This window comes from Oncorhynchus nerka, linkage group LG6 (genome assembly GCF_034236695.1).
Source record: "Oncorhynchus nerka isolate Pitt River linkage group LG6, Oner_Uvic_2.0, whole genome shotgun sequence".
NCBI lineage: Eukaryota > Metazoa > Chordata > Actinopteri > Salmoniformes > Salmonidae > Oncorhynchus > Oncorhynchus nerka.
In genome coordinates this window covers 91,353,067-91,379,292 of record NC_088401.1, presented here as the reverse complement: position 1 = coordinate 91,379,292, position 26,226 = coordinate 91,353,067, and the positions used below count along the sequence as shown (strand labels likewise).

The 26,226-nt window shown below is 56.8% G+C and overlaps 1 protein-coding gene across 2 annotated transcripts in view; it reads left to right on the top strand.

Annotated features, from left to right (window-relative positions):
• Positions 1-26,226, top strand: part of fgf16 (fibroblast growth factor 16) — a 61,422-nt gene that overhangs the window by 27,209 nt on the left and 7,987 nt on the right. For both annotated transcript variants that reach the window (XM_065020012.1, XM_065020011.1), the window contains exon 2: positions 5,296-5,399. In XM_065020012.1, the coding sequence (XP_064876084.1) occupies positions 5,296-5,399 (104 nt within the window). The remainder of the gene's footprint in view (positions 1-5,295; positions 5,400-26,226) is intronic.

The following is a 26,226-nucleotide window of genomic DNA, read 5'->3' as shown; positions in this document are numbered from 1 at the left end:
TGTTGTCTCTGTCCTCCCCATCGTGGAGTTCATCAGTCTGGCTGTAGGGCTGGTCTATATCTCTGACAGGTGTTGTCTCTGTCCTCTCCATCATGGAGTTCATCAGTCTGGCTGTAGGGCTGGTCTATATCTCTGACAGGTGTTGTCTCTGTCCTCTCCATCGTGGAGTTCATCAGTCTGGCTGTAGGGCTGGTCTATATCTCTGACATGTGTTGTCTCTGTCCTCTGCATCGTGGAGTTCATCAGTCTGGCTGTAGGGCTGGTCTATATCTCTGACAGGTGTTGTCTCTGTCCTCTCCATCGTGGAGTTCATCAGTCTGGCTGTAGGGCTGGTCTATATCTCTGACATGTGTTGTCTCTGTCCTCTGCATCGTGGAGTTCATCAGTCTGGCTGTAGGGCTGGTCTATATCTCTGACAGGTGTTGTCTCTGTCCTCTCCATCGTGGAGTTCATCAGTCTGGCTGTAGGGCTGGTCTATATCTCTGACAGGTGTTGTCTCTGTCCTCCCCATCTTGGAGTTCATCAGTCTGGCTGTAGGGCTGGTCTATATCTCTGACAGGTGTTGTCTCTGTCCTCCCCTTCATGGAGTTCATCAGTCTGGCTGTAGGGCTGGTCTATATCTCTGACAGGTGTTGTCTCTGTCCTCTCCATCGTGGAGTTCATCAGTCTGGCTGTAGGGCTGATCTATATCTCTGACAGGTGTTGTCTCTGTCCTCCCTATCGTGGAGTTCATCAGTCTGGCTGTAGGGCTGGTCTATATCTCTCACAGGTGTTGTCTCTGTCCTCCCCATCGTGGAGTTCATCAGTCTGGCTGTAGGGCTGGTCTATATCTCTGACAGGTGTTGTCTCTGTCCTCCCCATCGTGGAGTTCATCATTCTGGCTGTAGGGCTGGTCTATATCTCTGACAGGTGTTGTCTCTGTCCTCTCCATCGTGGAGTTCATCAGTCTGGCTGTAGGGCTGGTCTATATCTCTGACAGGTGTTGTCTCTGTCCTCTCTAGGTATCCTAGAGTTCATCAGTCTGGCTGTAGGGCTGGTCTATATCTCTGACAGGTGTTGTCTCTGTCCTCCCCATCGTGGAGTTCATCAGTCTGGCTGTAGGGCTGGTCTATATCTCTGACAGGTGTTGTCTCTGTCCTCCCCATCGTGGAGTTCATCAGTCTGGCTGTAGTGCTGGTCTATATCTCTGACAGGTGTTGTCTCTGTCCTCTCCATCGTGGAGTTCATCAGTCTGGCTGTAGGGCTGGTCTATATCTCTGACAGGTGTTGTCTCTGTCCTCCCCATCGTGGAGTTCATCAGTCTGGCTGTAGGGCTGGTCTATATCTCTGACAGGTGTTGTCTCTGTCCTCTCCATCGTGGAGTTCATCAGTCTGGCTGTAGGGCTGGTCTATATCTCTGACAGGTGTTGTCTCTGTCCTCCCCATCGTGGAGTTCATCAGTCTGGCTGTAGGGCTGGTCTATATCTCTGACAGGTGTTGTCTCTGTCCTCTCCATTGTGGAGTTCATCAGTCTGGCTGTAGGGCTGGTCTATATCTCTGACAGGTGTTGTCTCTGTCCTCTCCATCGTGGAGTTCATCAGTCTGGCTGTAGGGCTGGTCTATATCTCTGACAGGTGTTGTCTCTGTCCTCTCCATCGTGGAGTTCATCAGTCTGGCTGTAGGGCTGGTCTATATCTCTGACAGGTGTTGTCTCTGTCCTCTCCATCGTGGAGTTCATCAGTCTGGCTGTAGGGCTGGTCTATATCTCTGACAGGTGTTGTCTCTGTCCTCCCCATCTTGGAGTTCATCAGTCTGGCTGTAGGGCTGGTCTATATCTCTGACAGGTGTTGTCTCTGTCCTCCCCTTCATGGAGTTCATCAGTCTGGCTGTAGGGCTGGTCTATATCTCTGACAGGTGTTGTCTCTGTCCTCTCCATCGTGGAGTTCATCAGTCTGGCTGTAGGGCTGATCTATATCTCTGACAGGTGTTGTCTCTGTCCTCCCCATCGTGGAGTTCATCAGTCTGGCTGTAGGGCTGGTCTATATCTCTCACAGGTGTTGTCTCTGTCCTCCCCATCGTGGAGTTCATCAGTCTGGCTGTAGGGCTGGTCTATATCTCTGACAGGTGTTGTCTCTGTCCTCCCCATCGTGGAGTTCATCATTCTGGCTGTAGGGCTGGTCTATATCTCTGACAGGTGTTGTCTCTGTCCTCTCCATCGTGGAGTTCATCAGTCTGGCTGTAGGGCTGGTCTATATCTCTGACAGGTGTTGTCTCTGTCCTCTCTAGGTATCCTAGAGTTCATCAGTCTGGCTGTAGGGCTGGTCTATATCTCTGACAGGTGTTGTCTCTGTCCTCCCCATCGTGGAGTTCATCAGTCTGGCTGTAGGGCTGGTCTATATCTCTGACAGGTGTTGTCTCTGTCCTCCCCATCGTGGAGTTCATCAGTCTGGCTGTAGTGCTGGTCTATATCTCTGACAGGTGTTGTCTCTGTCCTCTCCATCGTGGAGTTCATCAGTCTGGCTGTAGGGCTGGTCTATATCTCTGACAGGTGTTGTCTCTGTCCTCCCCATCGTGGAGTTCATCAGTCTGGCTGTAGGGCTGGTCTATATCTCTGACAGGTGTTGTCTCTGTCCTCTCCATCGTGGAGTTCATCAGTCTGGCTGTAGGGCTGGTCTATATCTCTGACAGGTGTTGTCTCTGTCCTCTCTAGGTATCCTAGAGTTCATCAGTCTGGCTGTAGGGCTGGTCTATATCTCTGACAGGTGTTGTCTCTGTCCTCTCCATCGTGGAGTTCATCAGTCTGGCTGTAGGGCTGGTCTATATCTCTGACAGGTGTTGTCTCTGTCCTCTCCATCGTGGAGTTCATCAGTCTGGCTGTAGGGCTGGTCTATATCTCTGACAGGTGTTGTCTCTGTCCTCCCCATCGTGGAGTTCATCAGTCTGGCTGTAGGGCTGGTCTATATCTCTGACAGGTGTTGTCTCTGTCCTCTCCATCCTAGAGATCATCAGTCTGGCTGTAGGGCTGGTCTATATCTCTGACAGGTGTTGTCTCTGTCCTCTCCATCGTGGAGTTCATCAGTCTGGCTGTAGGGCTGGTCTATATCTCTGACAGGTGTTGTCTCTGTCCTCCCCATCGTGGAGTTCATCAGTCTGGCTGTAGGGCTGGTCTATATCTCTGACAGGTGTTGTCTCTGTCCTCTCCATCGTGGAGTTCATCAGTCTGGCTGTAGGGCTGGTCTATATCTCTGACAGGTGTTGTCTCTGTCCTCCCCATCGTGGAGTTCATCAGTCTGGCTGTAGGGCTGGTCTATTTCTCTGACAGGTGTTGTCTCTGTCCTCTCCATCGTGGAGTTCATCAGTCTGGCTGTAGGGCTGGTCTATATCTCTGACAGGTGTTGTCTCTGTCCTCTCCATCGTGGGGTTCATCAGTCTGGCTGTAGGGCTGGTATATATCTCTGACAGGTGTTGTCTCTGTCCTCTCTAGGTATCCTAGAGTTCATCAGTCTGGCTGTAGGGCTGGTCTATATCTCTGACAGGTGTTGTCTCTGTCCTCTCCATCGTGGAGTTCATCAGTCTGGCTGTAGGGCTGGTCTATATCTCTGACAGGTGTTGTCTCTGTCCTCCCCATCGTGGAGTTCATCAGTCTGGCTGTAGGGCTGGTCTATATCTCTGACAGGTGTTGTCTCTGTCCTCTCCATCCTAGAGATCATCAGTCTGGCTGTAGGGCTGGTCTATATCTCTGACAGGTGTTGTCTCTGTCCTCTCCATCGTGGAGTTCATCAGTCTGGCTGTAGGGCTGGTCTATATCTCTGACAGGTGTTGTCTCTGTCCTCCCCATCGTGGAGTTCATCAGTCTGGCTGTAGGGCTGGTCTATATCTCTGACAGGTGTTGTCTCTGTCCTCCCCATCGTGGAGTTCATCATTCTGGCTGTAGGGCTGGTCTATATCTCTGACAGGTGTTGTCTCTGTCCTCCCCATCGTGGAGTTCATCAGTCTGGCTGTAGGGCTGGTCTATATCTCTGACAGGTGTTGTCTCTGTCCTCTCCATCGTGGAGTTCATCAGTCTGGCTGTAGGGCTGGTCTATATCTCTGACAGGTGTTGTCTCTGTCCTCTCCATCGTGGAGTTCATCAGTCTGGCTGTAGGGCTGGTCTATATCTCTGACAGGTGTTGTCTCTGTCCTCTCCATCGTGGAGTTCATCAGTCTGGCTGTAGGGCTGGTCTATATCTCTGACAGGTGTTGTCTCTGTCCTCCCCATTGTGGAGTTCATCAGTCTGGCTGTAGGGCTGGTCTATATCTCTGACAGGTGTTGTCTCTGTCCTCTCCATCGTGGAGTTCATCAGTCTGGCTGTAGGGCTGGTCTATATCTCTGACAGGTGTTGTCTCTGTCCTCTCCATCGTGGAGTTCATCAGTCTGGCTGTAGGGCTGGTCTATATCTCTGACAGGTGTTGTCTCTGTCCTCCCCATCGTGGAGTTCATCAGTCTGGCTGTAGGGCTGGTCTATATCTCTGACAGGTGTTGACTCTGTCCTCTCCATCGTGGAGTTCATCAGTCTGGCTGTAGGGCTGGTCTATATCTCTGACAGGTGTTGTCTCTGTCCTCCCCATCGTGGAGTTCATCAGTCTGGCTGTAGGGCTGGTCTATATCTCTGACAGGTGTTGTCTCTGTCCTCTCTAGGTATCCTAGAGTTCATCAGTCTGGCAGTAGGGCTGGTCTATATCTCTGACAGGTGTTGTCTCTGTCCTCTCCATCGTGGAGTTCATCAGTCTGGCTGTAGGGATGGTCTATATCTCTGACAGGTGTTGTCTCTGTCCTCCCCCTCGTGGAGTTCATCAGTCTGGCTGTAGGGCTGGTCTATATCTCTGACAGGTGTTGTCTCTGTTCTCCCCATCGTGGAGTTCATCAGTCTGGCTGTAGGGCTGGTCTATATCTCTGACAGGTGTTGTCTCTGTCCTCCCCATCGTGGAGTTCATCAGTCTGGCTGTAGGGCTGGTCTATATCTCTGACAGGTGTTGTCTCTGTCCTCTCCATCATGGAGTTCATCAGTCTGGCTGTAGGGCTGGTCTATATCTCTGACAGGTGTTGTCTCTGTCCTCTCCATCTTGGAGTTCAACAGTCTGGCTGTAGGGCTGGTCTATATCTCTGACAGGTGTTGTCTCTGTCCTCTCCATCGTGGAGTTCATCAGTCTGGCTGTAGGGCTGGTCTATATCTCTGACAGGTGTTGTCTCTGTCCTCTCTAGGTATCCTAGAGTTCATCAGTCTGGCTGTAGGGCTGGTCTATATCTCTGACAGGTGTTGTCTCTGTCCTCTCTAGGTATCCTAGAGTTCATCAGTCTGGCTGTAGGGCTGGTCAGTATTAGAGGAGTGGACGCAGGACTCTACCTGGGCATGAACGAGAGAGGAGAGCTCTATGGGTCGGTAAGTTAAACCATCCTCCTCTCCTCTTCCCGCCTCTACATATTTTCTCCTCCTCGCCTCGCCTCTCCTCCCTCGCTCGCTCCCTCGCTCCCTCCCTCGCTCCCTCCCTCCCTCCCTCTCTCCTCTCCTCTCCTCTCCTCTCTCTCCTCTCCTCTCCTCTCCTATCCTATCCTATCCTATCCTCTCCCTCCTTCCTATCTTCTCCTCCCTCCTATCCTCTCCTCTCTCCTATCCTCTCCTCTCTTCTCCTTTACTCCCTCTCCTCTCCTCTCCTCTATTCCCTCCTCTCCTCTCCTCCATAGCCGAGGGAAGATGTTTTGAGTTGGGGTACTGGGGGGGATAGAATCAGAAAACATTGCATGCTCGCATGATCGCATTTGGGTAGAGGCATACAGTTGAGCAGACACTTAGGACTTCCACACATTTTCTTGTAGCAGGTTCTGGATTTTTTTTTTTGCATTACATGCAAATCTATGACATTTACATTATTTTTTTATACCACACAAATAGCCAAATTCAAGATACTGGTAGGATGCAATTGTGTTAATTTATTTGTATCACTAGTTTTCTCATTACTATTGTTGTTACTTTAGGCTCATTTATTCGTGTAAAACAGTTCTTTAAATATTTAAAACGTGTTTCCTTTAATTCTGTTGAGACATTTTCATTGGCTAAATTAAGTTCCATCTGTCTTTTTAAACGTGTGCTCTGTATTTAGTTTAGGTCTTCTGTAGAGCCGACCCTCCCATTAGGCCTTCTGTAGAGCCGACCCTCCCATTAGGCCTTCTGTAGAGCCGACCCTCCCATTAGGCCTTCTGTAGAGCCGACCCTCCCATTAGGCCTTCTGTAGAGCCGACCCTCCCATTAGGCCTTCTGTAGAGCCGACCCTCCCATTAGGTCTTCTATAGAGCCGACCCTCCCATTAGGCCTTCTGTAGAGCCGACCCTCCCATTAGGCCTTCTGTAGAGCCGACCCTCCCATTAGGTCTTCTATAGAGCCGACCCTCCCATTAGGCCTTCTGTGAGCCGACCCTCCCATTAGGCCTTCTGTAGAGCCGACCCTCCCATTAGGCCTTCTGTAGAGCCGACCCTCCCATTAGGCCTTCTGGTCTTCTAGAGCCGACCCTCCCATTAGGCCTTCTGTAGAGCCGACCCTCCCATTAGGTCTTCTATAGAGCCGACCCTCCCATTAGGCCTTCTGTAGAGCCGACCCTCCCATTAGGCCTTCTGTAGAGCCGACCCTCCCATTAGGCCTTCTGTAGAGCCGGTCCTCCCATTAGGTCTTCTGTAGAGCCGACCCTCCCATTAGGCCTTCTGTAGAGCCGGTCCTCCCATTAGGTCTTCTGTAGAGCCGACCCTCCCATTAGGTCTTCTGTAGAGCCGACCCTCCCATTAGGCCTTCTGTAGAGCCGGTCCTCCCATTAGGTCTTCTGTAGAGCCGGTCCTCCCATTAGGCCTTCTGTAGAGCCGACCCTCCCATTAGGCCTTCTGTAGAGCCGGTCCTCCCATTAGGTCTTCTGTAGAGCCGACCCTCCCATTAGGTCTTCTGTAGAGCCGACCCTCCCATTAGGCCTTCTGTAGAGCCGGTCCTCCCATTAGGTCTTCTGTAGAGCCGACCCTCCCATTAGGTCTTCTGTAGAGCCGACCCTCCCATTAGGCCTTCTGTAGAGCCGGTCCTCCCATTAGGTCTTCTGTAGAGCCGGTCCTCCCATTAGGCCTTCTGTAGAGCCGACCCTCCCATTAGGCCTTCTGTAGAGCCGGTCCTCCCATTAGGTCTTCTGTAGAGCCGACCCTCCCATTAGGTCTTCTGTAGAGCCGACCCTCCCATTAGGCCTTCTGTAGAGCCGGTCCTCCCATTAGGTCTTCTGTAGAGCCGACCCTCCCATTAGGTCTTCTGTAGAGCCGACCCTCCCATTAGGCCTTCTGTAGAGCCGGTCCTCCCATTAGGTCTTCTGTAGAGCCGGTCCTCCCATTAGGCCTTCTGTAGAGCCGACCCTCCCATTAGGCCTTCTGTAGAGCCGACCCTCCCATTAGGCCTTCTGTAGAGCCGGTCCTCCCATTAGGTCTTCTGTAGAGCCGACCCTCCCATTAGGCCTTCTGTAGAGCCGGTCCTCCCATTAGGTCTTCTGTAGAGCCGACCCTCCCATTAGGTCTTCTGTAGAGCCGACCCTCCCATTAGGCCTTCTGTAGAGCCGGTCCTCCCATTAGGTCTTCTGTAGAGCTGGTCCTCCCATTAGGCCTTCTGTAGAGCCGACCCTCCCATTAGGTCTTCTATAGAGCCGACCCTCCCATTAGGCCTTCTGTAGAGCCGACCCTCCCATTAGGCCTTCTGTAGAGCCGACCCTCCCATTAGGCCTTCTGTAGAGCCGACCCTCTCTGCCCTTCCACCTCACACCACCCCTCTCTGCCCCTCCACCCCACCCCTCTCTGCCCCTCCACCTCACCCCACCCCTCTCTGCCCCTCCACCTCTCCTCCCCACCCCTCTCTGCCCCTCCACCTCACCCCCCCTCTCTGCCCCTCCACCTCTCCCCACCCCTCTCTGCCCCTCCACCTCACCCACCCCTCTCTGCCCTCCACCTCACCCCACCCCTCTCTGCCCCTCCACCTCACCCCACCTCACCTCTCTCTGCCCCTCTCCACCTCACCCCACCCCTCTCTGCCCCTCCACCTCACCCCACCCCTCCTGCCCCTCTCTGCCCTCCACCTCCACCTCACCCCTCACCCACCCCTCTCTCTGCCCCTCCACCTCCACCTCACCCCTCTCTGCCCCTCCACCTCACCCCACCCCTCTCTGCCCCTCCACCTCACCCCCCACCCCTCTCTGCCCCTCCACCTCACCCACCCCCCCCCCTCTCTGCCCCTCCACCTCACCTCACCCCACCCCTCTCTGCCCCTCCACCTCCCTCACCCCACCCCTCTCTGCCCCTCCACCTCCTCACCCCACCCCTCTCTGCCCCTCCACCTCACCTCACCCCACCCCTCTCTGCCCCTCCACCTCCCCTCCCACCCCTCTCTGCCCCTCCACCTCACCCCCACCTCTCTGCCCCTCCACCTCACCTCACCCCTCCTGCCCCTCACCCCCCCCCTCACCTCACCCCTCTCTGCCCCTCCACCTCACCTCACCCACCCCTCTCTGCCCCTCCACCTCACCTCACCCCTCTCTGCCCCTCCACCCCACTCTCTCTGCCCCTCCACCTCCACCTCACCCCTCTCTGCCCCTCCACCTCACCCCCACCCCTCTCTGCCCCTCCACCTCACCCCACCCTCTCTGCCCCTCCACCTCACCCACCCCTCTCTGCCCCTCCACCACCTCACCTCACCCCTCTCTGCCCCTCCACCTCACCTCACCCCTCTCTGCCCCTCCACCTCCCTCACCTCACCCCTCTCTGCCCCTCCACCTCCTCACCCCCCCTCTCTGCCCCTCCACCTCACCCCTCTCTGCCCCTCCACCTCACCCACCCCTCTCTGCCCCTCCACCTCACCCCCTCACCCCTCTCTGCCCCTCCACCTCACACCCTCACCCCTCTCTGCCCCTCCACCTCACCTCACCCCCCCTCTCTGCCCCTCCACCTCACCTCACCCCCACCCCTCTCTGCCCCTCCACCTCTCACCCCTCTCTGCCCCTCCACCTCACCCCACCCCTCTCTGCCCCTCCACCTCACCCTCCCCTCCTCCCCTCCACCTCCACCTCACCCCACCCCTCTCTGCCCCTCCACCTCACCTCACCCCTCTCTGCCCCTCCACCTCACCACCACCCCCTCTCTGCCCCTCCACCTCACCCCACCCCTCTCTGCCCCTCCACCTCACCTCACCCCTCTCTGCCCCTCCACCTCACCTCACCCCTCTCTGCCCCTCCACCTCACCCCACCTCCCACCCCACCCCCCTCTCTGCCCCTCCACCTCTCCCCCTCACCCACCTCTCTGCCCCTCCACCTCACCTCACCCCACCCCTCTCTGCCCCTGCACCCTCCACCTCTCTGCCCCTCCACCTCACCCCCCCTCTGCCCCCTCACCTCACCTCACCCCTCTCTGCCCCTCCACCTCACCCCACCCCTCTCTGCCCCTCCACCTCACCTCACTGCCCCTCCACCTCCTCTCTCTGCCCCTCCACCTCACCTCCCCTCTCTGCCCTCCACCTCCCCCCCCCACCCCCTCTCTGCCCCTCCACCTCACCCTCTCCTCCACCTCACCCCTCTCTGCCCCTCCACCTCCTCACCCCACCCCTCTCTGCCCTCCACCTCACCTCACCCCACCCCTCTCTGCCCTCCACCTCTCCTCACCCCACCCCTCTCTGCCCCTCCACCTCACCTCACCCCTCTCTGCCCCTCCACCTCACCTCACCCCACCCCTCTCTGCCCCTCCACCTCACCCCACCCCTCTCTGCCCCTCCACCTCACCTCCCTCACCCCTCTCTGCCCCTCCACCTCACCTCACCCCTCTCTGCCCCTCCACCTCACCTCACCCCACCCCTCTCTGCCCCTCCCCCACCTCACCCACCCCTCTCTGCCCCTCCACCTCACCTCACCCACCCCTCTCTGCCCCTCCACCTCACCTCCCCCTCCCTCTCTCTGCCCCTCCACCACCTCACCCCTCACCCCTCTCTGCCCCTCCTCCTCACCTCACCCCACCCCTCTCTGCCCCTCCACCTCACCCCACCCCTCTCTGCCCCTCCACCTCTCCTCACCTCACCCCTCTCTGCCCCTCCACCTCACCCCCACTCTCTGCCCCTCCACCTCACCTCACCCCTCTCTGCCCCTCCACCTCTCACCCCACCCCTCACCTCACCCCTCTCTGCCCCTCCACCTCACCTCACCCCTCTCTGCCCCTCCACCCCTCTCTGCCCCTCCACCTCTCACCCCCCTCTCTGCCCCACCCACCTCACCCACCCCTCTCTGCCCCTCCACCTCACTCCCACCCCACCCCTCTCTGCCCCTCCACCTCTCCTCCACCACCTCCTGCCCCTCTCTCACCCCTCACCCTCTCTGCCCCTCCCACCTCACCCCACCCCTCTGCCCCTCCACCTCTCCTCACCCCCTCACCCCTCTCTGCCCCTCCACCTCACCCACCCCTCTCTGCCCCTCCACCTCCCTCACCCCTCTCTGCCCCTCCACCTCACCTCCCTCACCCCTCTCTGCCCCTCCACCTCACCTCACCCCACCCCTCTCTGCCCCTCCACCTCACCCCACCCCTCTCTCTCTGCCCCACCTCCCCCTCTCTGCCCTCCACCCCACCCCTCTCTGCTGCCCTCCACCTCTCCCCCTCACCTCCCCCACCCCTCTCTGCCCCTCCACCTCACCTCACCCCTCTCTGCCCCTCCACCTCACCCCAACCCATTCTGCCCCTCCCTCCCCTCACCTCACCCCTCTCTGCCCCTCCACCTCACCTCACCCCACCCCTCTCTGCCCCTCCTCACCTCTGCCCCTCCACCTCCACCCCTCTCTGCCCCTCCACCTCACCCCACCCCATCTCTGCCCCTCCACCTCACCTCCTCCACCTCACCTCACCCCTCTCTGCCCCTCCCACCTCACCTCACCCCACCCCTCTCTGCCCCTCCACCTCACCTCCCTCACCCCTCTCTCTGCCCCTCCACCTCACCTCACCCCTCTCTGCCCCTCCACCTCTCCTCTCCCTCACCCCTCTCTGCCCCTCCACCTCACCTCACCTCACCCCCTCTCTGCCCTCCACCTCACCTCACCCCTCTCTGCCCTCCACCCTCTCTGCCCCTCCACCCCTCTCTGCCCCTCCACCTCACCCCCCCTCTGCCCCTCCACCTCACCCCACCTCACCCCTCTCTGCCCCTCCACCTCACCTCCCTCACCCCTCTCTGCCCCCCCTCCACCTCACCTCACCCCTCTCTGCCCTCCACCTCACCACTCACCCCACCCCTCTGCCCCTCCACCTCACCTCACCCCTCTCTGCCCCTCCACCTCACCTCACCCCTCTCTGCCCTCTCCACCTCACCTCACCCACCCCTCTCTGCCCCTCCACCCCTCTCTGCCCCTCCACCTCACCTCTCTGCCCCTCTCACCCTCACACCCACCTCTGCCCCTCCACCTCACCTCACCCCTCTCTGCCCCCACCTCCACCTCCTGCCCCTCCACCTCCCCTCCCTCTCTGCCCCTCCACCTCACCCCACCCCTCTCTGCCCCTCCACCTCACCTCACCCCACCCCTCTCTGCCCCCACCCACCTCACCCCACCCCTCTCTGCCCCTCCACCACCTCACCCCTCTCTGCCCCTCCACCCACCTCTGCCCCTCCACCTCCCCTCCCCTCCACCTCACCCCTCCTGCCCCTCCACCTCTCACCCTCCCCTCCACCTCTCTCCTGCCCCTCCACCACCCACCCCTCTCTGCCCCTCCCCACCTCCCCACCTCCCACCCCTCTCTGCCCCCACCACCTCACCCCTCTCTGCCCCTCCACCTCTCTCTGCCCCCCACTCCACCTCACCTCCCACCCCCAACCCTCTGCCCCTCCACCTCACCTCACCCCTCTCTGCCCCTCCACCTCACCCCTCTCTGCCCCTCCACCTCACCCCCCTCTCTGCCCCTCCACCTCACCTCACCCCCACCTCACCCTCACCCCCCCTCTCTGCCCCTCCACCTCACCTCACCCCCACCCCTCTCTGCCCCTCCACCTCTCCTCACCTCCACCCCTCTCTGCCCCTCCACCTCCCTCACCCCTCTCTGCCCCTCCACCTCCTCTCTGCCCCTCCACCTCACCTCACCTCACCCCCTCTCTCTGCCCCTCCACCTCACCTCACCCCCTCTCTCTGCCCCTCCACCCCTCTCTGCCCCTCCACCTCACCCACCCCTCTCTGCCCCTCCACCTCACCCCTCACCTCCCCCCCTCTCTGCCCCTCCACCTCACCCCACCCCTCTCTGCCCCTCCACCTCACCTCACCCCTCTGCCCCTCCACCTCACCTCACCCCCCCTCTCTGCCCCTCCACCTCACCTCACCCTCTGCCCCTCCACCCCTCTCTGCCCCTCCACCTCCACCCCCCTCTCTGCCCCTCCACCTCCCACCCCTCTCTGCCCCTCCACCTCCACCCCTCTCTGCCCCTCCACCTCACCCCTCTCTGCCCCTCCACCTCACCCCACCTCACCCCTCTCTGCCCCTCCACCTCACCTCTGCCCCTCCACCTCACCTCACCCCTCTCTGCCCCTCCACCTCACCCCTCCTGCCCCTCCACCTCACCCCACCCCTCCACCTCCACCTCACCCACCCCACCTCACCCCTCTCTGCCCCTCCACCTCACTCACCCACCCCCTGCCCCTGCCACCTCCCCACCTCTCTGCCCTCCACCTCCCCACCCCACCCCTCTCTGCCCCTCCACCTCCACCTCCCCTCTCTGCCCCTCCACCTCACCCCAACCCATTCTGCTCCTCCACCCCTCTCTGCCCCTCCACACCTCACCCCACCCCTCTCTGCCCCTCCACCTCACCTCACCCCACCTCACCTCACCCCTCTCTGCCCTCTCCACCTCCACCTCACCCCCCCTCTCTGCCCCTCCACCTCACCTCACCTCTGCCCCTCCACCCTCCCCCCCCCTCTCTGCCCTCCACCTCCACCTCTGCCCCTCCACCTCACCCCTCTCTCTGCCCTTCCACCTCACCCACCCACCTCTCTGCCCCTCCACCTCACCTCACCCCACCCCTCTCTGCCCCTCCACCTCACCTCACCCCACTCTCTGCCCCCCACCTCTCCTCACCCCACCCCTCTGCCCCTCCACCTCTCCTCACCTCACCCCTCTCTGCCCCTCCACCTCACCCCACCCCTCTCTGCCCCTCCACCTCACCTCACCCCTCTCTGCCCCTCCACCTCACCTCACCTCACCCCTCTCTGCCCCTCCACCTCACCTCACCCCACCCCTCTCTGCCCCTCCACCTCACCCCACTCTGCCCACCTCCTCACCTCACCCCTCACCCCTCTCCACCTCACCTCACCACCACCCCTCTGCCCCTCCACCTCTCCTCACCTCACCCCTCTCTGCCCCTCCACCTCACCTCACCCACCCCTCTCTGCCCCCACCTCACCTCACCCCACCCCTCTCTGCCCCTCCACCTCACCTCACCCCCCTCTCTCTGCCCCTCCACCTCACCCCACCCCCCTCACCCCTCTCTGCCCCTCCACCTCACACCCCTCACCCCCTCCACCTCCCCCCCCCCTCTCTGCCCCTCCACCTCCTCCCCCACCCCTCTCTGCCCTCCACCTCACCTCCCCACTCTCTCTGCCCCTCCACCTCACCCACCTCACCCCTCTCTGCCCCTCCACCTCACCTCCCCCCTCTCTGCCCCTCCACCTCACCCCACCCACCTCTCTGCCCCTCCACCTCACCTCACCCCTCTCTGCTGCCCTCCACCTCACCTCACCCCCTCACCCCTCTCTGCCCCTCCACCTCACCTCACCCTCACCCCTCTCTGCCCCTCCACCTCACCCCACCCCTCTCTGCCCCTCCACCTCCACCCCACCCCCCTCACCCCTCTCTGCCCCTCCACCTCACCTCACCCCCTCACCCCTCTCTGCCCCTCCACCTCACCCCACCCCCCTCTCTGCCCCTCCACCTCACCTCACCCCACCCCTCTCTGCCCCTCCACCTCACCTCACCCCTCTCTGCCCCTCCACCTCTCCTCACCCCCCCTCACCTCTCTGCCCCTCCACCCTCTCTGCCCCTCCCCACCCCACTCTCTGCCCCTCCACCTCACCTCACCACCCCACCCCTCTCTGCCCCTCCACCTCACCCTCTCTGCCCCTCCACCTCTCCCCACCCCTCTCTGCCCCTCCACCTCACCTCACCCCCTCTCTGCCCCTCCACCTCACCTCACCCACACCCCTCTCTCCCTCCACCTCCCCCACCCCCCTCTGCCCCTCCACCTCCCCCCCACTCTCTGCCCTCCACCTCCCCTCCCCCTCACCTCCCACCCCTCTGCCCCTCCACCTCACCTCACCTCACCCCTCTCTGCCCCTCCACCTCACCTCCACCCTGCCCCTCCACCTCACCCCCTCTCTGCCCCTCCACCCTCCCTCCCCCACCCCTCTCTGCCCCTCCACCTCACCCCACCCCTCTCTGCCCCTCCACCTCACCTCACCTCCCCCACCCCTCTCTGCCCCTCTCTCCCCTCCCCCTCTCCCCCCTCCACCTCCACCCCTCTCTGCCCCTCCCACCTCCCACCACCCTGCCCTCCACCCTCTGCCCCTCCACCTCACCTCACCCTCTCTCTGCCCCTCCACCTCCTCACCCCCACCCCTCTCTGCCCCTCCACCTCACCTCACCCCACCCCTCTCTGCCCCCACCACCTCCCTCCCTCACCCACCCCTCTCTGCCCACCCACCTCACCCCACCCCTCTGCCCCTCCACCTCACCTCACCCCACCCTCACCCCCCCACCCCCTCTCTGCCCTCCACCTCACCTCACCCCCACCCCTCTCTGCCCCTCCACCTCACCTCACCCACCCCTCTCTGCCCCTCCACCTCCCCCACCCCTCTCTGCCCCTCCACCTCCACCTCACCCCTCTGCCCCTCCACCTCACCCCACCCCTCTCTGCCCTCCACCTCACCTCACCCTCCCTCCCACCTGCCCCTCCACCTCACCTCACCCCTCTCTGCCCCTCCACCTCCCTCACCCCACCCCTCTCTGCCCCTCCACCTCACCTCACCCCTCACCCCTGCCCCTCCACCTCACCCTCACCCCACTGCCCCTCCACCTCACCTCACCTCACCCCTCTCTGCCCTCCACCTCACCTCACCCCACCCCTCTCTGCCCCTCCACCTCACCTCACCCCTCTCTGCCCCTCTGCCCCTCCACCTCACCACCCCTCTCTGCCCCTCCACCTCCCTCACCCCACCCCCTCTGCCCTCCACCTCACCCCACCCCTCTCTGCCCCTCCACCTCACCTCACCCCTTTCTGCCCCTCCACCTCACCCTCACCCCACCCCTCTCTGCCCCTCCACCTCACCTCACCCCTCTGCCCCTCCACCTCACCCCCACCCCTCTCTGCCCTCCACCTCCCTCTCACCCCCTCTGCCCCTCCTGCCCTCCCACCCCTCTCTGCCCCTCCACCTCACCCCACCCCTCTCTGCCCCTCCACCTCACCTCACCCCTCTCTGCCCCTCCACCTCACCCCAACCCATCACCCCCCCCTCTCTGCCCTCCACCTCACCTCACCCCACCCCTCTCTGCCCCTCCACCTCACCTCACCCCACCTCTCTGCCCCTCCACCTCACCCCACCCCTCTCTGCCCCTCCACCTCCCACCTCACCCCACCTCACCCCTCTCTGCCCCTCCACCTCACCTCACCCCTCTCTGCCCCTCCACCTCACCTCACCCCACCCCTCTCTGCCCCTCCACCTCACCCCACCCCTCTCTGCCCCTCCACCTCACCCCACCCCTCTCTGCCCCTCCACCTCACCCCCACCCCTCTCTGCCCCTCCACCTCACCCCCCACCCACCCCTCTCTGCCCCTCCACCTCACCCCACCCCTCTCTGCCCCACCTCCACCTCACCCCACCCCCCACCCTCTCTGCCCCTCCACCTCACCTCACCCCACCCCTCTCTGCCCTCCACCTCACCCCACCCCTCTCTGCCCCTCCACCTCACCTCACCCCCCCCCCTCTCTGCCCCTCCACCTCACCTCACCCCACCCCTCTCTGCCCCTCCACCTCACCTCACCCCTCTCTGCCCCTCCACCTCACCTCACCCCTCTCTGCCCCTCCACCTCACCTCCACCCCTCTCTGCCCCTCCACCTCACCCCACCCTCCTGCCCCTCCACCTCCCTCACCACCCCCTCTCTGCCCCTCCACCTCACCTCACCCCACCCCTCTCTGCCCCTCCACCTCACCCACCCCCCTCTCTGCCCCTCCACCTCACCCCACCCCTCTCTGCCCCTCCACCTCACCACACCCCACCCCTCTCTGCCCTCCACCTCACCCCCCCCCCTCCCCTCCACCTCCCTCCACCTCACCCCACCCTCTCTGCCCTCCACCTCACCCCCTCACCCCACCTCTCTGCCCCTCCACCTCACCTCACCCCCTCTCTGCCCCACCCCTCCACCTCACCTCACCCCCCCTCTCTGCCCCTCCACCTCACCTCACCCCTCTCTGCCCCTCCACCTCACCTCACCCCACCCCTCTCTGCCCCTCCACCTCACCTCACCCCACCCTCTCTGCCCCTCCACCTCCCACCTCACCCCCTCTCTGCCCCTCCACCTCACCTCCCCTGCCCCCTCTCTGCCCCTCCACCTCACCTCACCCCTCCTGCCCCTCCACCTCCCCCACCCCCTCACCCCTCTCTGCCCCTCCACCTCACCCCACCCCTCTCTGCCCCTCCACCTCACCCCACCCCTCACCTCACCCCTCTGCCCCCACCTCCACCTCACCCCTCCACCTCACCCCACCCTCTCTGCCCCTCCACCTCACCTCACCCCACCCCTCTCTGCCCCTCCACCTCTCTGCCCCTCCACCTCACCTCACCCCCCCTCTCTGCCCCTCCACCTCACCTCACCCCACCCCTCTCTGCCCCTCCACCTCACCTCACCCCACCCCTCTCTGCCCCTCCACTTCACCTCACCCCACCCCTTCTGCCCCTCCACCTCCTCACCCCACCCCTCTCTGCCCCTCCACCTCACCCCACCCCTCTCTGCCCCTCCACCTCACCCCACCCCTCTCTGCCCCTCCACCTCACCCCACCCTCTCTGCCCCTCCACCTCACCCCACCCCTCTGCCCCTCCTTCCTCACCCCACCCCTCTCTGCCCCTCCACCTCACCCCACCCCTCTGCCCCTCCACCTCACCCCACCCCTCTCTGCCCCTCCACCTCCACCCCACCCCCCTCTCTGCCCCTCCACCTCACCCCTGCCCCTCCACCCCCTCTCTCTGCCCCTCCACCTCACCTCACCCCTCTCTGCCCCTCCACCTAACCCCACCCCTCTCTGCCCCTCCACCTCACCTCACCCCTTTCTGCCCCTCCACCTCACCTCACCTCACCCCTCTCTGCCCCTCCACCTCACCCACCCCACCCCTTTCTGCCCCTCCACCTCACCTCACCTCACCCCTCTCTGCCCCTCCACCTCACCCCACCCCCTCTCTGCCCCTCCACCTCACCCCACCCCACCCTCTCTGCCCCTCCACCTCACCTCACCCCACCCCTCTCTGCCCCTCCACCTCACCCCACCCCCTCTCTGCCCCTCCACCTCACCCCACCCCTCTCTGCCCCTCCACCTCACCTCACCCTCTCTGCCCCTCCACCTAACCCCACCCCTCTCTGCCCCTCCACCTCACCCCACCCCTTTCTGCCCCTCCACCTCACCTCACCCCTCTCTGCCCCTCCACCTCTCCTCACCCCACCCCTCTCTGCCCCTCCACCTCACCCCACCCCTCTCTGCCCCTCCACCTCACCTCACCCCTCTCTGCCCCTCCACCTAACCCCACCCCTCTCTGCCCCTCCACCTCACCTCACCCCACCCCTCTCTGCCCCTCCACCTCTCCTCACCCCACTCCTCTCTGCCCCTCCACCTCACCTCACCCCACCCCTCTCTGCCCCTCCACCTCACCCCACCCCTCTCTGCCCCTCCACCCCACCCCTCTCTGCCCCTCCACCTCACCTCACCCCTCCCTCTGCCCCTCCACCTCACCCCACCCCTTTCTGCCCCTCCACCTCACCTCACCCCCTCTCTGCCCCTCCACCTCTCCTCACCTCACCCCTCTCTGCCCCTCCACCTCTCCTCACCTCACCCCTCTCTGCCCCTCCACCTCACCTCACCCCCTCTCTGCCCCTCCACCTCCCCTCACCCCCACCCTCTCTCTGCCCCTCCACCTCACCTCACCCCTCTCTGCCCCTCCACCTCACCTCCCACCCTTTCTGCCCCTCCACCTCACCCCACCCCTTTCTGCCCCTCCACCTCTCCTCACCCCACCCCTCTCTGCCCTTCCACCTCACCTCACCCCTCTCTGCCCCTCCACCTCTCCTCACCCCACCCCTCTCTGCCCCTCCACCTCACCTCACCTCACCCCTCTCTGCCCCTCCACCTCTCCTCACCCCACCCCTTTCTGCCCCTCCACCTCACCTCACCCTGCACCTCATCAGAAAACATTATTGTCGTAGGGAACAGGGAACAGTCATCTCCAAACAGCCTGTGTTGTTACACCTACATATTTACATCAGGTTGGTCATATTCTCAGTGGTTTAGACAGACTGTCTCTGTAGTAGGTCCTTTATGTTGGGGATAACAACAGACAGACTGTCTCTATAGCAGGTTCTTTATGTTGTGGATAACAACAGACAGACTGTCTCTATAGCAGGTCCTTTATGTTGGGGATAACAACAGACAGACTGTCTCTATAGCAGGTTCTTTATGTTGTGGATAACAACAGACAGACTGTCTCTATAGCAGGTCCTTTATGTTGGGGATAACAACAGACAGACTGTCTCTATAGCAGGTTCTTTATGTTGTGGATAACAACAGACAGACTGTCTCTATAGCAGGTTCTTATTTGTCATTATTTGTCACCAGTTACAACACACCTACCTGATGTAATTAAAATGAGTTTCTCAACACAATAGAGTTCTCTTAGAGATGCTCAGCTCCATAGCAGGTCCTTTAACAAAATAACAAAACGCAACAGTTCTGTCTGCTACTCACACAAAACAATCACCGACAACTCAAAATGGGAAAACCGGCTGCCTAAGTATGGTTCTCAATCAGGGACAACGATAGACAGCTGCCTCTGATTGAGAACCATACCAGGCCAAACACATAGAAAAACACAACCTAGACCTACAACATAGAATACCCACCCACATCACACCCTGACCAAACTAAACATAGAAACATACAAAGCAATCTAGGGTCAAGGCGTGACAGTAGTAGACATGTGGTCATAGTTCATGCTCAAGGGGAATACCTACAGGTTCCCATCTTTCAATGAGAAAGTATTTTTAATTAGATCGTGTGTTTTTTGTAACTGTTTCCAAACAACGACATGAGAGAGAAGGCTGACTTCCCTAGCGGGTCTGGAACCAAGGCCACCAGCACCAATGACATGAGAGAGAAGGCTGACTTCCCTAGCGGGTCTGGAACCAAGGCCACCAGCACCAATGACATGAGAGAGAAGGCTGACTTCCCTAGCGGGTCTGGAACCAAGGCCACCAGCACCAATGACATGAGAGAGAAGGCTGACTTCCCTAGCGGGTCTGGAACCAAGGCCACCAGCACCAATGACATGAGAGAGAAGGCTGACTTCCCTAGCGGGTCTGGAACCAAGGCCACCAGCACCAATGTTAGGCCCAGTCCTGAAGAAAGCCTAACCCCTCCTCCCTAGGCACTTGGTATGGTTAGTTATCTCTAGACAACAGATGAAGAGTGATGAATGGACGGTTAGTTATCTCTAGACAACAGATGAATGGACGGTTAGTTATCTCTGGACAACAGATGAATGGACGGTTAGTTATCTCTGGACAACAGATGAACAGTGATGAATGGTACGGTTAGTTATCTCTAGACAACAGATGAAGAGTGATGAATGGACGGTTAGTTATCTCTAGACAACAGATGAAGAGTGATGAATGGACGGTTAGTTATCTCTGGACAACAGATGAATGGACGGTTAGTTATCTCTGGACAACAGATGAAGAGTGATGAATGGACGGTTAGTTATCTCTAGACAACAGATGAAGAGTGATGAATGGACGGTTAGTTATCTCTGGACAACAGATGAATGGACGGTTAGTTATCTCTGAACAACAGATGAAGAGTGATGAATGGACGGTTAGTTATCTCTAGACAACAGATGAACAGTGATGAATGGACGGTTAGTTATCTCTGGACAACAGATGAATGGACGGTTAGTTATCTCTGGACAACAGATGAAGAGTGATGAATGGACGGTTAGTTATCTCTGGACAACAGATGAAGAGTGATGAATGGATCAGTGGTTCACCAATCAGGGCCTTGATTGACTTGGTAACAGTAATGAAAACAATTATTTAGGACCATCCAGTGACATCATGACAACTGATTCACAGAAACCTGGACGATGTTCTTGGACCGTGTCTAAAACATTCATGTAGGATATTCTGAGAGCATGGTAACCATGTAGGATATTCTGAGAGCATGGTAACCATGTAGGATATTCTGAGAGCATGGTAACCATGTAGGATATTCTGAGAGCATGGTAACCATGTAGGATATTCTGAGAGCATGGTAACCATGTAGGATATTCTGAGAGCATGGTAACCATGGTTATTCTCTATTTAACGTTAAGGGAATGTTGTCCATCTCTAATGACAAAATGTGCTTAAAAAGGTTCTCAGAAAGTTTTTGTTGACATAGAATGTTCCCCCTAACAGGCAGAAAACTGGACACTCAAACATTACAAAAACATTCTCTCGCCCTATAATTGTTAGCTGGGTATGTGCCTGGCCTCCCGGTGTGTGTTTACAGACAACACCCCTCCACACAGCCATGACCCCTAACCCCTAGCCCCTAACCTCTAGCTCCTAGCCCCTAACCCCTAGCTCCTCCACACAGCCCTAACCCCTTCACACAGCCCTAATCCCTAACCCCTTCACACAGCCCTAAACCCTAGCCCCTAATCCCTAGCCCCTAACCCCTTCACACAGCCTTAACCCCGAACCCCTTCACACAGCCCTAACCCCTATCCCCTAACCCCTAAGCCCTAGCCCCTAACCCCTAACCTATAGACCCTAACCTCTAACCCCTAGCCCCTAGCCTCTAACCTCTAGCCCCTAACCTCTAGCCCCTAACCTCTAAACTCTAACCCTTAACCTCTAGCCCCTAACCTCTAGCCCCTAACCCCTAACCTCTAGCCCCTAACCTCTAGCCTCTAGCCCCTAACCCCTAACCTCTAGCCCCTAACCTCTAGACTCTAGCCTCTAGCCCCTAACCCCTAACCTCTAGCCCCTAACCTCTAAACTCTAACCCTTAACCTCTAGCCCCTAACCTCTAGCCCCTAACCCCTAACCTCTAGCCCCTAACCTCTAACCTCTAGCCCCTAACCCCTAACCTCTAGCCCCTAACCTCTAGCCTCTAGCCCCTAACCCCTAACCTCTAGCCCCTAACCTCTAGCCTCTAGCCCATAACCCTAACCTCTAGCCCCTAACCTCTAGCCTCTAGCCCATAACCCCTAGCCCCTTCAATCAACCATAACCTGCCGGCTAATTCACAGAACTGTTTCAGAACGCCACCTCTATTTATGTAAACACACTGCTGTTCTGCTGGTCAAAAACATTCATCTGCTGGTCAAACACATTCATCTGCTGGTCAAACACATTATGCTGCTGGTCAAACACATTATGCTGCTGGTCAAACACGTTATGCTGCTGGTCAAACACGTTATGCTGCTGGTCAAACACATTATGCTGCTGGTCAAACACGTTATGCTGCTGGTCAAACACGTTATGCTGCTGGTCAAACACATTATGCTGCTGGTCAAACACGTTATGCTGCTGGTCAAACACATTCATCTGCTGGTCAAACACATTATGCTGCTGGTCAAACACGTTATGCTGCTGGTCAAACACGTTATGCTGCTGGTCAAACACATTATGCTGCTGGTCAAACACATTATGCTGCTGGTCAAACACGTTATGCTGCTGGTCAAACACGTTATGCTGCTGGTCAAACACGTTATGCTGCTGGTCAAACACGTTATGCTGCTGGTCAAACACGTTATGCTGCTGGTCAAACACGTTATGCTGCTGGTCAAACACGTTATGCTGCTGCCTGCAGTCCAAGTATCCCAAATGGCACCCTACCATCTTCTATCTTATGATGTCAGGTTATACCCCGCTCAGCCAAACAGCAGAGAGCTGGGCCAAGAGGGCAGACTATTCAGATACCCCAGAGGTTGGGCGAACTCACACACACACACACACTGAAACACACCCACCCTGACAGAGTGGTGTTGTCAGGCTATTGGGTTCTATTGTTCTGTCCTGTTGTGTTCTATTATTCTGTTCTATTGCTCTGTCCTGTTGTGTTCTATTATTCTGTTCTATTGTTCTGTCCTGTTGTGTTCTATTATTCTGTTCTATTGTTCTGTCCTGTTGTGTTCTATTGTTCCGTCCTGTTGGGTTCTATTGTTCTGTCCTGTTGTGTTCTATTGTTCTGTCCTGTTGTGTTCTATTATTCTGTTCTATTGTTCTGTCCTGTTGTGTTCTATTGTTCTGTCCTGTTGGGTTCTATTGTTCTGTCCAGGTAGGATAATGATATTGTATTGTTGTAGACTAGTCTAGGGAGGATCATTATATTGTAGAGTTGTAGACTAGTCTAGGGAGGAGCATTATATTGTAGACTAGTCGAGGGAGGAGCATTATATTGTAGACTAGTCAAGGGAGGAGCATTATATTGTAGACTAGTCTAGGGAGGAGCATTATATTGTAGACTAGTCTAGGGAGGATCATTATATTGTAGACTAGTCTAGGGAGGATCATTATATTGTAGACTAGTCTAGGGAGGAGCATTATATTGTAGACTAGTCTAGGGAGGATCATTATATTGTAGACTAGTCGAGGGAGGAGCATTATATTGTAGACTAGTCTAGGGAGGATCATTATATTGTAGACTAGTCTAGGGAGGAGCATTATATTGTAGACTAGTCTAGGGAGGATCATTATATTGTAGACTAGTCTAGGGAGGATCATTATATTGTAGAGTTGTAGACTAGTCTAGGGAGGAGCATTATATTGTAGACTAGTCTAGGGAGGATCATTATATTGTAGACTAGTCTAGGGAGGATCATTATATTGTAGACTAGTCTAGGGAGGATCATTATATTGTAGACTAGTCTAGGGAGGATCATTATATTGTAGACTAGTCTAGGGAGGATCATTATATTGTAGACTAGTCTAGGGAGGATCATTATATTGTAGAGTTGTAGACTAGTCTAGGGAGGAGCATTATATTGTAGACTAGTCTAGGGAGGATCATTATATTGTATTGTTGTAGACTAGTCTAGGGAGGAGCATTATATTGTAGACTAGTCTAGGGAGGAGCATTATATTGTAGACTAGTCTAGGGAGGATCATTATATTGTAGACTAGTCAAGGGAGGATCATTATATTGTAGACCAGTCTAGGGAGGAGCATTATATTGTAGACTAGTCTAGGGAGGATCATTATATTGTAGACTAGTCTAGGGAGGAGCATTATATTGTAGACTAGTCTAGGGAGGAGCATTATATTGTAGACCAGTCTAGGGAGGAGCATTATATTGTAGACTAGTCTAGGGAGGATCATTATATTGTAGACTAGTCTAGGGAGGAGCATTATATTGTAGTCTAGTCTAGGGAGGAGCATTATATTGTAGACTAGTCTAGGGAGGAGCATTATATTGTAGAGTTGTAGACTAGTCTAGGGAGGCTCATTATATTGTAGACTAGTCTAGGGAGGATCATTATATTGTAGACTAGTCTAGGGAGGATCATTATATTGTAGACTAGTCTAGGGAGGATCATTATATTGTAGACTAGTCTAGGGAGGATCATTATATTGTAGAGTTGTAGACTAGTCTAGGGAGGAGCATTATATTGTAGACTAGTCTAGGGAGGCTCATTATATTGTAGACTAGTCTAGGGAGGATCATTATATTGTAGACTAGTCTAGGGAGGAGCATTATATTGTAGACTAGTCTAGGGAGGATCATTATATTGTAGACTAGTCTAGGGAGGAGCATTATATTGTAGACTAGTCTAGGGAGGAGCATTATATTGTAGACTAGTCTAGGGAGGAGCATTATATTGTAGACTAGTCTAGGGAGGCTCATTATATTGTAGACTAGTCTAGGGAGGATCATTATATTGTAGACTAGTCAAGGGAGGAGCATTATATTGTAGACTAGTCTAGGGAGGCTCATTATATTGTAGACTAGTCTAGGGAGGAGCATTATATTGTAGAGTTGTAGACTAGTCTAGGGAGGATCATTATATTGTAGACTAGTCTAGGGAGGAGCATTATATTGTAGACTAGTCTAGGGAGGCTCATTATATTGTAGACTAGTCTAGGGAGAATCATTATATTGTAGACTAGTCTAGGGCGGATCATTATATTGTAGACTAGTCTAGGGAGGAGCATTATATTGTAGACTAGTCTAGGGAGGAGCATTATATTGTAGACTAGTCTAGGGAGGATCACTATATTGTATTGTTGTAGACTAGTCTAGGGAGGATCATTATATTGTATTGTTGTAGACTAGTCTAGGGAGGATCATTATATTGTAGACTAGTCTAGGGAGAATCATTATATTGTAGACTAGTCAAGGGAGGAGCATTATATTGTAGACTAGTCTAGGGAGGAGCATTATATTGTAGACTAGTCTAGGGAGGAGCATTATATTGTAGACTAGTCTAGGGAGGATCATTATATTGTAGACTAGTCTAGGGAGAATCATTATATTGTAGACTAGTCAAGGGAGGAGCATTATATTGTATTGTTGTAGACTAGTCTAGGGAGGAGCATTATATTGTAGACTAGTCTAGGGAGGAGCATTATATTGTAGTCTAGTCAAGGGAGGATCATTATATTGTAGACTAGTCTAGGGAGGATCATTATATTGTAGACTAGTCAAGGGAGGATCATTATATTGTAGACTAGTCTAGGGAGGAGCATTATATTGTAGACTAGTCTAGGGAGGAGCATTATATTGTAGACTAGTCAAGGGAGGAGCATTATATTGTATTGTTGTAGACTAGTCTAGGGAGGAGCATTATATTGTAGACTAGTCTAGGGAGGAGCATTATATTGTATTGTTGTAGACTAGTCTAGGGAGGAGCATTATATTGTAGACTAGTCTAGGGAGGAGCATTATATTGTATTGTTGTAGACTAGTCTAGGGAGGAGCATTATATTGTAGACTAGTCTAGGGAGGATCATTATATTGTAGACTAGTCTAGGGAGGAGCATTATATTGTAGACTAGTCTAGGGAGGATCATTATATTGTAGAGTTGTAGACTAGTCTAGGGAGGAGCATTATATTGTATTGTTGTAGACTAGTCTAGGGAGGAGCATTATATTGTAGACTAGTCTAGGGAGGAGCATTATATTGTAGACTAGTCTAGGGAGGATCATTATATTGTAGACTAGTCTAGGGAGGATCATTATATTGTAGACTAGTCTAGGGAGGAGCATTATATTGTAGACTAGTCTAGGGAGGAGCATTATATTGTAGACTAGTCTAGGGAGGATCATTACATGCCTATCACCTGACCTCTCCCCTGTCTATCACCTGACCTCTCCCCTGTCTATCACCTGACCTCTCCCCTGCCTATCACCTGACCTCTCCCCTGCCTATCACCTGACCTCTCCCCTGCCTATCCCCTGCCTATCGCCTGACCTTTCCCCTGCCTATCACCTGACATCTCCATTGCCTATCACCTGACCTCTCCCCTGCCTGTCACCTGACCTCTCCACGTCCTATCACCTGACCTCTCCCCTGCCTGTCACCTGACCTCTCCACGTCCTATCACCTTACCTCTCCCCTGCCTATCACCTGACCTCTCCCCTGCCTATCCCATGCCTATCACCTGACCTCTCCCCTGCCTATCACCTGACCTCTCCACTTCCTATCACCTTACCTCTCCCCTGCCTATCACCTGACCTCTCCACTTCCTATCACCTGACCTCTCCACTTCCTATCACCTGACCTCTCCCCTGCCTATCACCTGACCTCTCCACTTCCTATCACCTGACCTCTCCCCTGCCTATCACCTGACCTCTCCACTTCCTATCACCTGACCTCTCCACTTCCTATCACCTGACCTCTCCCCTGCCTATCACCTGACCTCTCCACGTCCTATCACCTTACCTCTCCCCTGC